The following is a 12,282-nucleotide window of genomic DNA, read 5'->3' as shown; positions in this document are numbered from 1 at the left end:
ATTGTCGTGGAACTCGACAATCTCAGATCTCGTTATCAGGTCGGTGTCATCTGTCAGGTTCACGCCCAAGCGCGACACCCCCTCTCTCAGCTGCCGCTTTAAACTATCAAAGTTTGCCCTTCTGAAATCTGGGACTTTAATGGAATTTTCCTTGTGTCTGACCTGAAAATCTAACTGGAATCTAATTTCTTTGTGATCGCTGTTTGCAAGTTCGTTCCCTACCTCGACACTGCTAATGAGGTTTTCTCTGTTCGACAAAACTAAATCGAGTATATTATTACCCCAGGTGGGTTCGGTTATATGTTGACTTAGGAAACAGTCCTGGATCGTTTCGAGGAAATCCTCTGATACTGAGTTACCCGTAAGGTTAGTCCAATCTATTTGGCCAAGGTTAAAATCGCCTACTATACAGACTTTGTTGTGTATGGAAGCCCTGCGCATTTCATTCCAGATAAGTCGCTCGTTAACTGTATCAAGATTGGGAGGTCTATATTTTACTCCTATGATTAATTTTTCCCTACCGTCGATTAATTCTATCCAAATTGTTTCTGTATTCTGCTCAGTTTTTATTTCGTTATTTATTTCACACTTTAGATTATCCCTGACATTAGATTGCTACTCCGCCTCCTTTCCTGGTCTGCCTATTGGTATGGAACAATTTGTAACACCCGCAATTTGGTAATCGACCGGTAACTCACGTGAGTCTAGGTTGATCCATGTTTCAGTGAATGTTATTATATCGATTTTTTCGGTACATACCAAGGCCCTAATATCCATTTTGTTTCTCATACTTCTACTGTTCGCGTAGTAGACATTTAAGTAAGTCATGTTCTGAGTCCTCTCTATACCGCGTTTAGGTTTTAATTCTCTGTTTATTTTAGTTTTGTCATCATTCCTAACGCTATTTCCTTGTAATCTTTCACTTTGTTTACCCGCTCCCACTGCAGTCTCCTCCACCCCAGTGCCCATATGTTCCCCTAGCAGTTTAAAGGCTTCGATATCCTTTGAACTGCCCTCTCGAGAGACCCAGCCAGGGTTGCCACCCCATCCCTTGACAGGTGCTCCCCATCCCTAGCATAAAGGTCCCTTTTGCCATAGAAGTTGTCCCAGTTGTTAATGAATGGGACTTATATTGACTTGCAATATCTGTCAAGACGGTCGTTGACACTAACCACCCTTGACAACCATTCACTGCCAACTCTCCTTCTTGGCAGGACACCACATATGATAGGGATCCCTCCCCTAGTCCTAATACGATCTATAGCTGCCTTGAACTTATCAAGAAGCTCCTCGCTCCTACACCGGCCAATATCATTGCCTCCTGCACTGAGGCAGATAATGGTTTTGTTCCCATTACCAGACAAGATATTGTCCATCCTGTCAATTATATCCCCCACCCCAGCTCCTGGCAAACACACCCTCATCCCAGTATGGAAATTTTTATGTTGTTTGGTAACTGTTGGGGAATTATTCTGGCATTATTGTTTACTGATAAATAAAAAGGTTCATGGAAAAATATTTAAAGAATCATAGAAAGAGGACATCGTTATCTTACTGATCTTTCAATCCTGAATGACTTACTTTGTATGCCATTAACCAAAACCTTTCTCTCACAATTTCCGTACATCATTTTAATCCAGTCTACATAAACATTGTTAATGCCTAATTTTTCCATTACCCTAAATACAAATTTTATGTCAAATGCTTTTGACCAATCTAAGTTTATCATGGCACATTTTTGGTTCTCACTACTAACAAATTGCACTATATCCCTAACCATGATATTACAATCTATTATTGACCTTCCTTTAATACAACAGTATTGGTAATTTGACATTATTGAATGTAAAAAAAGGTTTAATTCTCCTTGCCAATATTTTTGCAACTATTTTATAATCTACATTTAGGAGGGTTATTGGTCTCCAGTTTTCAATCAATTTCAGATTCCCCTTTTTAGGCACGAGCTTTATTATTCCAGCATTTTGTGATACACTTCATACTTTATTTCAAAAAATAAACTGAATAACCTCTATGATCTCTACCCTGATAAATTTCCACATATGTTTATAAAACTCTGCAGGTAGACCGTCACTACCTGGGGATCTACCAAGGTTGAGATTATTAATTGCTTCCCATATTTCCTTCTCGTTTACTGGTTTTATTAAAGATTCATTTTCTGATTCCTTTAGTCTTGGTTTGCAATTCTCTATATAGTTTTCACAGTATTCATCATTAGTTTCAACTCTTTTATATAGATTCCCCCAAAATTCTTTAATTACATAGATTATGCCTTCTGTAGTCACAATTTCTTCACCATTTTCTCTCTTAACCTTAGTAATTAATTCCTTGTTTCTGTTACTTTTTTCTTTACAGATCAAATGGCGTGAAAGCTTTTCTCCTTCTATTTTGTCTTTTATTCTGGATCTTATTTTAACACCTTCACAAATTTTGTTCCTTAATTCATTTATTCTGGTTTTCAGTGCCTTTATTTCTTCATAATTCACATCAAAGTATTTAGCTTCTTCAAAAAGTTCTCTTAACCTACTTTGAAATAAATTAATTAGCCCATATTTTTCTTGCGACATTCTTTTACATATTTTCATAAAAAAGTTCTTACATTCTGGTTTAGCACATTGTTCTCACCACTGTAAAATATTCGGGTATTTGTTTATTTCCTCCTTAACATGTTTCCAAAACACTCCAAAGTTTTCCTGTACCTCATCAGAGTTTAAAATACTACAATTCAGTTTCCAGAAACCTCTACCTACTTTTACATTTTTTTTAATGTTTTCTTTTGACAGAACCATTGAATGGTCTGAAAAACTGACTGGAACTGTATCACATTTTACTATTTTGTTCTCAAGCCCCTTAACATAAAGCCTATCATTTCTTGACCCATATTTATCCCTAACATATGTAAACTCAGGTTGATAATTCTGTATCATGGCAACATCCTTAAGTTTTATATCCTTTATAAGAGTTGTTAAGGCTTTGGATACCAAACCTTTGTTGTCATGATTGCTGCAATCTCTCATGCTGGTAATACAGTTAAAGTCTCCCCCAATCATTATATTTTCAATATTATTCCTGATATAATATAATAAATCATCAGAAAACAGTTCTTCTCTCTCCCTTTTCCTTGTATTCCCTGATGGGGCATAAATATTAATAATGGGAATTATATGGTCTAACACGGAAAACTCTGACACATAAGATTTGGCCATTCTCATCCATCTCAAAGTTAAGTAATTTGAAAGTGGAATTTTTTCTAACTAATAGTGCAGTTCCTCCTTTTAACAAATGTGTACTGTTTATAATAATTTCAAAGTAATCATTTAGATAAGATAATTTCCCTGGATCCTTAACATTATGTTCCTGTATCATAAGGGTGCCATTATTATACTACTTAACAACAGATAATAGTTGCATTTGCTTACCTAAACTATTTAGACCATTCACATTTAATGTTGCAAACATTATATACATCTTAATTATTGTTATAATAATGTAATAAAAAATCATTTACTTACTTTGTTCCTCTTTACGCCTCGTTTTTCTTCTTCATCTGTACTATTATCCCCTTTGTTCTCCTCTTTTTTGGCTATTTCTTTTCCATCCCTCTTACTTAACATCACCTGACTACCACTAACTGCTCGTACTTTCCAGCTTTGTACATGTTCAACCTTTTCCCACCTTGAATCATCTTTTGCAATTGGATCCATTTTCTTCCCATCATCTTTTCTTCCTTTCCCACATTCAAATCCATTTCCTGTCTGGCTATTCACTTGACCACTCAAATTACTTTGGTTTTCATTGTTCTTATTTTGCTTCGTACAATCCTTTTTTCCGGAATTTTTTTAAATATCACCATCTGTTTTCACTTTTACATGATTTCCATCATCACTGCCGTTAATTTCCTATTCATTTTTCACCGGTTTGTTCTGTTCTTTTTTGTTTGCATCATACCTGTTTATGCTTAAGAACATAAGAACATAAGAATGGAGGAAACTGTAGCGGGCCTATTGGCCCATACTGGGCAGTCCCGTTTACACCCAACCCCTATTGCTCATATGAGCATCCAACCTATGTTTGAAGCAATTCAGCGTATTCGAGTTAATGATGATATTTGGTAACTTGTTACATTCATCCACGACTCTGTTTCCAAACCAGTGTTTACCTATTTCACGCCTAAATCTATATTTGTCGAATTTAAAACCAATGTTACGAGATTGCTGCTGGTTGGATAATTTGAGTACCTTTGTAATGTCCCCTTTGTTTAGGCCTGCCTTCCACTTATACACCTCTATCAGGTCGCCCCTTGCTCTACGTCTCTCAAGGGAGTGCAAATTAAGATGCTTTAACCTGTCTCTATACTCAAGGTTCCTAATGCCCGGGATTAGTCTTGTCATTCTCCTCTGAATTCTTTCCAAGGATTCTATATCCATTCTGTAATGCGGTGACCAGAACTGAACTGCGTAATCCAGGTGTGGTCTCACAAGAGCAAGATACAGTTTTAGGATGACCTCGCTAGTCTTGTAACTAAAACTCCTTTGTATGAACCCAAGTACTTTATTAGCCTTGTTACGAGCAAAAACACATTGTTTACTTGGCTTAAGGTTCCTACTTATCATTACTCCTAAATCTCTCTCACAGTCGGATTTCTCTATGGCATCGTTGTTCATCTGGTATCTGGTTTCCCTGTTTACATCTCCTATACTGAGTACTTTACATTTGTCCACGTTGAATTTCATCTGCCATTTTTCAGACCATTCGAAAAATTTGTTTAGATCTTCCTGTAGTTTTGCTGAGTCCTCGTCAGATTTAATAACACATCCTATTTTAGTGTCATCAGCAAATTTACTTATGTTGCTGTCTATGCCAATATCTATGTCGTTTATGTATATAATAAATAATAATGGTCCAAGTACTGAGCCTTGGGGAACTCCACTTGTGACGTTGCTCCAATGGGACTTAGTGCCGTTAATGCTCACTGGCTGTTTCCTGTCCTGTAACCACGCCCTAATCCATTTAAGGATGTCACCTTTGATGCCATGAGCTTCTACCTTTCTAATTAGTCTTTCGTGGGGGACTCTGTCGAAGGCTTTACTAAAGTCGAGATATACCACATCATAATTGTGCCCCTCGTCCACCGATTCGAAAACTGATGAAAAGAATGTTAATAGATTAGTTAGGCAAGAACGTCCGCTTGTGAAGCCATGCTGGGAATCATTGATCAATCTGTGCTTCTCCAGGTGATTTCGAATAGAGTTTGAAATGATTGCTTCCAGCAATTTGCCTACTATTGATGTTAGACTGATTGGGCGGTAGTTAGAGGATAGTGATCTATCCCCCTTCTTGAAAATCGGTATTACATTCGCTATCCTCCAGAATTCTGGTACTACACCTGTTTTTAAGGACATGTTAAACAACTTAGCTAAGGGCATACTAAGCTCTTCCTTACATTCCTTTAATACTCTGGCAAATATCTCATCGGGACTAGGTGACTTATTAGGCTTTAATTTGTCTATTTGCTTACTAACATCATTACTAGTCACTACTATCTCACTTAATTTGTTTTCTTCACTATCTCTTGGTGACATATTACAGGTAGCCTCTACAATTTCCTCCATTCTATCCTTGTTTTCACCTCTTGCCACCTCACACTCTGTCCTCGTCATATTTGTTGCTTCCGTGTCATCTGCTTTATCATATTCCATATTTTCACAAGATATTTTACCTTTACTTTGATCCACATTATTCCTCTCTGTATGTATTTTTGCCTCACATGTAGTGGAGGTTTCCTGTGCTGCATTTTCTGAACAATCTGGGTGTGTGGTACCTTCTGGATCTACAGCATCCTGGGATATAGTCTGAACAGGCACTTCTTCCGTTTCTACCCCATGCCGGGTTGTTGCTGGAACCAGACTTACTGTGACACTTTCTACTCCTTCTTTAACACCTGCCCTTGAGCTGTGGATCTCACCAGAAAGTTGTTTCGCAGGGAAGTCTTCCTCATTAAAAATGTTCACCTTATCTACTTCCTCGGTGTGGCAATCAACTGCCAAATGACCTTCATGTCCACATTTATAACAAGTTTTCCTCTGTCCAGCATAAAGGAAAGTTACACTATGGCCACCTACTGTTACTGATGATGGAATGTTGTTTTTTAAATTTACCTTGAAGGTTCTTGTTCCATTCAAAAGTCCGGCCGCTGGTCCTTTAGTATCCGTACTTGTTTAGCCTCATTCCTTCCACTTGACCATATTTACTTATGATGTTCAATACAATTCCATTTCCCATTTCAAAGGGAGCATCTTTAACTGATACATAAGTTAAGGTTTTACTGAAATTCATCACTTTAACAGTCTCATCGCTGTTAGGAATTCTTATAATTTTATCTTCATATTCTTCAATTTTTTTTTCAAAAACAGTGTTTTCCCCAAATTTCACCACCACTTTATTGTTTCTTAAGAGTTGAAAGGAAACTATTTGTTCTTGTTTTATTTTCAGTATGTCAAAAATTACCTCGCATACATTTTCATATTCAGGCTTACCTGAAAACAACAGTCCGATAGAGTCTTTTCTTCTTAAAGGGGGTGTGTGCGTCCCCATTTTGGCTGTTTTTACCACGTCACTTGCCTTTGGTGTTCTCGGCCTGGTGAGGTGGCCGACCAGTGCCACCAGTTTTCAGAAAAACTGGCAACGTCCACCACCACCAGAAAATTTCTTTACACCTACACTATGATTTCATGGGCTTTGAAATAAACTTTGGGCTGTCAAAGGCAGCTGCAACAGCTGTATTTCCACGAAAAACAGAGAGCTTCACGAATTTCTGCTTTGTTGACTCCCGTTTTCTCTCAATCCATTTGGCATAAACTAATGCTTAAGATCATTGTTTCTGTCTTAGTTGTTCCTGTAAGTTAAGTGTGAATAATCATATAGGTGTGTGTGTGTGTGTGTCATGGACGGCAGGTAATCTCAACTGTAATATTTTCTTTCCTTTTTCCAGGTAAGTGTGAGTTAAAACAGCTCTTCGGGGGACATTAACGCACCATATCTCAGGTACGTCCAAGTTATTCGTTTTATAGTATTGGGGGAGTGTCGTTCCATGTTGATCAGCGTTAAATTTATTTCTCCCGGACCGAAAGTTTGGGGGTATACTGCATAGCAATGATGCTCTTCGTCCATCCATCCATCCACCCGTCCTTCCGTCCGTCCTTCCATCCGTTCGTCCGTCCGTGATAGATTTCGTATCCACTCGTTATCTCGCCACAGACGTGATGGATTATTTTCATTATTAGTGTGAAAGCTTAAATAATGGAAGGGTCCTACTGGGCAGTACTGGACGTGTTGAGAGTTCAGTATTACACGGCGCTGTTTTTTAGGGACAAACTACTTAAAATGTTTCGTTATTTTCATATCAAGATTCTTACTTGGTTACCAGTTGTATTGATGACAGATATAGTTTTCTTGTTTTTATTGAAAGATTAGTTCGTTTAGGACCTGAGCTATGCACCTGACTTTTTTATTTTCCTTGTGTGTGTGTGTGTGTGTGTGTGTGTGTGTGTGTGTGTGCGCCACTTTTTTACTTTTACTTTTTACCTCTTCGCCACTGATCGACTCGTTAACCGCTTGGACGGTCGTTCACGTCTCTGTTGCGCACTGTTGGCAAGTAATGGGCATGCATTGGCCCTTGAGTGTATCTGAACCTGCTACAGTGTTGGTAAAGTATGGTCTTGAAAGAGCTCACACTCCGTGCCGTTACAATTCTCACCCTGAAAAAGTTTGCCGTCATAGTTGTCTGGACTTGTGAGTTCATCAATCTTGAGCTGTGACCCCTTGTGGGGCGGACGTCCGCCAGCTCCAGGTATGCACATTCGAATGAGTACAGTGGTGCCCTCTAATATGTTTATAAACCTCAATTAGGTCACCCCTTGCCCGTCTATAGTATAAGCTAGGCAGTTACAGACACACTAATTTTTCTGGATAACTAAGGTGCCCTCCTTCGGACATTTTCAACTAACTGACAGTCTTCAGCATATCTCGGGGACCAGACGAGGTGACAGTACTCCAGATGGGGAAACACCTCCCTCTTAAATATCATTACGAGGGTCGGACCGTCTAGATATCTGAATGACTTCGTTTAAGACCTTACTAGTTTAGTTGCTTGATTTACCTTCTCACAATGGCCCAAGAACTTCAGCTCATTGTCAACATACACACCCAGGTCCTTTTCACATTCTGTCTCAATTAATGTAGTTTCTTCATCCCGTTGGGACATGTGATACGCCCCCTTACTGTTGGTACGACCTAGGTGCATCCTCTTACACTTCGTGACATTGAATCTTGGCAGCCATTCCCTCGACCATTCTTGAATCTCACAGCGATCTTTCTGTAGCTCTTCACAGTCTATTTGTTATTTAATTTCCCTGAATAACTTGGCATCGTCAGCAAACATTTGTATGGAGGAGTGTATAGCTTCTGGCATGTCATTTATGAGACAAACAAACAACAACAGGCCCAATACACTGCCTGTGGTACCCCGCTTGTCACGGGTACACATGATGTTTTCGTACCATTAATCACCACACACTGCTTCCGATCATGAAGAAAGTCTGATCCACGCTAGGACATTAACCCCAAATACCGTACCCTTCCAGTGTAATTCTCAGCCTTTCATGGGGTACGCTGTCGAAAGCCTTGGCAAAGTATTGGTATATATTGTCAATATTACCACCCTGTTCCAGAATTTGAATCCAAACATCCAATATCTTGAGTAATTGTGTTAAACAGGAGCGTCCCGGCATAAAACCGCGTTGGCAGTCCTTTACAAGGTTGTTACGTGGATGTTCCATCATGGCATCTCATATAATACTCTCTAATATTTTACACACTATGTTGGTCAGGCTCACTGGTCGTAACTAAAACAAAAGGATGGATAGAAACGGAAAGGATTTTTTTTTATAAATTTATTTATCCATGCTAACGTGTTGTGGGGTAAACGTTGACTTTACACCTTGGCTGAACACCGATTTATTGCCTGGTTTGTGTGTGTCTGGAGGTGGGGTGGGGGAGGGATGCACCCAGTGAAATTGCCGGTTAGGAATTTCGAGGCCGCCAGAATGTGTGGCGTATTCATGAGGTAGACTGTACTTTCATGTGGAGGCAACTGTGCCTTGGTACAAGATATGATATTTTCTTTCAACAAATTATTCTTACGGGCGACGTCATCAGACGGACACAGTGATGCCTCTATTTAATAAATCAGTTACTTGTTCACAGGTTTAAACACTGTGTTGTTTACTACTTTGGTCGATAAACTGGCCTGGGACATCGAACAGCTTTCAACAAAATCCTCCCACAACTGGTGCCATTAAGTAGGGACATTTGTGTATCCCATTGTAAGAGTTGACGGAGGTGTTGTGTTAAGAGTGACCGGATTTATATTTCATGACATAAAGGAGGTGTAGTGTGATGGGTGTGATTCTTGACATCCATCATCATTTATTTTTTGCAGGTGTGAAAGTGTTCTCTTACACCCCCAGGGAGCTACTGAGGTGCTCTGACAGATACACAGTGGAATCTCATAGACATATTGTGTCTCAAGATTGTTTTAGGAATAACCCAGGAAAGAATTCAACCCCTTGGGGAAAAGATGCGTGGAAGAGTTGTAGGAGATGCCTGGAGGAGGTGAAGGAGAGAGAAAAGTGTGAAGAAGGGAGAATACATAGTGGCCGAGGAGGAGGGAGGGGTTGTTGGGATTAGGTGAAGTGTGTGAAGGTCAGATTAATTAAAGGAAACAAAGGTGTCATGTTCATATTTGACCATTTAACAAATAAAATTATAAATAACATTGGAGACTTCATTTAGCCGTAGGCAGGAGCTGGGGTGTAGGAGGGCTGGGCTGCAGGGTACTGAGCCTCACCCTCGTAGGTCACCTCGGCCACGTAGCCGGAGTCGCCGTTGACTGTGTAAGCCACCTTCTGAAGACGACCGTCGGGAAGCAGCACGTAGTAGGAGCCCTGGATGTCATAGCCGTCACGGGACTCCTGGTGGCCGAAGTCGTTGCCAGAGTAGTCGTCCTTCACGGCGTAGTTGAAGTCGTACTTGGCTGGCTCCTGTAATTGAGAAATGGTATAAATGAACTGTGTAAGAGAATGAATATTTTTTACGGTATGTTTCACCGAAGCTAATGTAATACTGTGTCGATGGTATTGACACATGTTCCTTTATGAATTATTTAAGTAAAGTAATTGTGGTTATGACAGTGGTGAAGGAGGCAGTTACCTCGTAGGCGGGTGCGGGGGTGTAGCTGTAGGAGGGCTGGGAGGGGGCAGCTACAGCCACGGCCACCAGGGCCAGCACGACGGCGGTCTGTGAGAGATGAAATTACCAACATGTCTTACAGGTGTCACTCTATAATGTGCTAAAGAAACTGGTCCACAAATGTGAGAATCGTAGCTGCGGATACAAAGATGTTGAGCGTTTTACAAATATACATTGTTATTTTATTTCCAATAATATTTGACTTCGTTTAATATTTTAATAATATTTCTCAAAGTTATATACCGAATGTGTTTACTTCTTCGGGAAGATTTTGGAATTATGTTGTATTAATTAAATTTGTTATTATAAGTCACATTTCATACTTATTAACAGTTAGTTAATGAATACATATATTGGGCGGTTCTCACCTGAGCAATCATTATAGTGATGTTTGGTTTCGTGGTGCTACTTGACTTGATGCCTGTAGATAAGGATGAAGGGCCTTATATGCTTGCCGGGGTGGCAGTGGCTGCGTGGGCGTGGCCAAGTGAAGAGCAGTTGGGAAAGGTGGGTTGAGGGACACGCCCACAATCTTACCTTGACCTTGGTGCTGGGAGGAAGAGAAAGCAGACGACGTTTATAATATATTATTTACTCAGAATCCAGAAGTCACAAGTTTTCTTCTTCACGTTACTATTACTATAAAGACGAGGATATATTAAAACCATGCTTGTGTTCTTCCTTATAAGTGTTAATGACACACTTCAGTACTCAGGTGATACACACAAGTAACACCGCCACGCTCTCAGCTCGTGACCAAGATGTATTTGTTAACTGTGGCAGGATGAACGAAGGTGAGAGAACTTCTCCTTGTGACACACTCAGATATCTGTTGCTATAAAGTTATTACTGTGCTTCAACAACGAAGGTCTTTATGAGCTTAGCAAGGTTATTGATGCACTAGTCCAACAACATTATGTGATAAACTGCTAGGGGAACATATGGGCACGGGGGTGGAGGAGACTGCAGTGGGAGCGGGTCAACAAAGTGAAAGATTACAGGGAAATAGCGTTAGGAATGATGACAAAACTAAAATAGACGGAATTAAAACCTAAACGCGGTATAGAGAGGACTCAGAACATGACTAACTTAAATGTCGACTACGCGAACAGTAGAAGTATGAGAAACAAAATGGATATTAGGGCCTTGGTATGTACTGAAAAAATCGATATAATAACATTCACTGAAACATGGATCAACCTAGACTCACGTGAGTTACCGGTCGATTACCAAATTGCGGGTGTTACAAATTGTTCCATACCGATAGGCAGACCAGGAAAGGAGGCGGAGTAGCAATCTATGGTATATCAGGGATAATCTAAAGTGTGAAATAAATAAGGAAATAAAAGTTGAGCAGAATACAGAAACAATTTGGATAGAATTAATCGATGGTAGGGAAAAATTAATCATAGGAGTAAAATATAGACCTCCCAATCTTGATACAGTTAACGAGCGACTTATCTGGAATGAAATGCGCAGGGCTTCCATACACAACAAAGTCTGTATAGTAAGCGATTTTAACCCTGGCCAAATAGATTGGACTGACCTTACGGGTAACTCAGTATCAGAGGATTTCCTCGAAACGATCCAGGACTGTTTCCTAAGTCAACATATAACCGAACCCACCCGGGGAAATAATATACTCGATTTAGTTTTGTCGAACAGAGAAAACCTTATTAGCAATGTCGAGGTAGGGAACGAACTTGCAAACAGCGATCACAAAGAAATTAGATTTCAGTTAGATTTTCAGGTCAGACACAAGGAAAATTCCATTAAAGTCCCAGATTTCAGAAGGGCAAACTTTGATAGTTTAAAGAGGCAGCTGGGAGAGGGGGTGTCGCGCTTGGGCGTGAACCTGACAGATGACACCTACCTGATAACGAGATCTGAGATTGTCGAGTTCCACGACAATTTAAATAATGAGTTACTTAATGCACAAAGGCAGAACATACCATA

The 12,282-nt window shown here is 39.8% G+C and overlaps 1 protein-coding gene across 1 annotated transcript; it reads right to left on the bottom strand.

The window, feature by feature from the left end:
• Positions 1-9,817: 9,817 nt before the first annotated feature.
• LOC121874899 (cuticle protein 19.8-like) lies at positions 9,818-10,755 on the bottom strand. Its single transcript, XM_042379241.1, has 3 exons — positions 10,695-10,755; positions 10,288-10,374; positions 9,818-10,118 (listed from the first exon to the last, which is right to left on the bottom strand). Exons 1-3 carry the CDS (start codon positions 10,704-10,706, stop codon positions 9,867-9,869), a joined length of 351 nt encoding a protein of 116 aa, XP_042235175.1. The 5' UTR covers positions 10,707-10,755; the 3' UTR covers positions 9,818-9,866.
• Between the last annotated feature and the right edge of the window lie 1,527 nt (positions 10,756-12,282).

Source organism: Homarus americanus, unplaced genomic scaffold, assembly GCF_018991925.1.
Source record: "Homarus americanus isolate GMGI-L3 unplaced genomic scaffold, GMGI_Hamer_2.0 scaffold26676, whole genome shotgun sequence".
Classification (NCBI taxonomy): domain Eukaryota; kingdom Metazoa; phylum Arthropoda; class Malacostraca; order Decapoda; family Nephropidae; genus Homarus; species Homarus americanus.
This window is presented reverse-complemented; position numbering and strand designations above follow the sequence as displayed.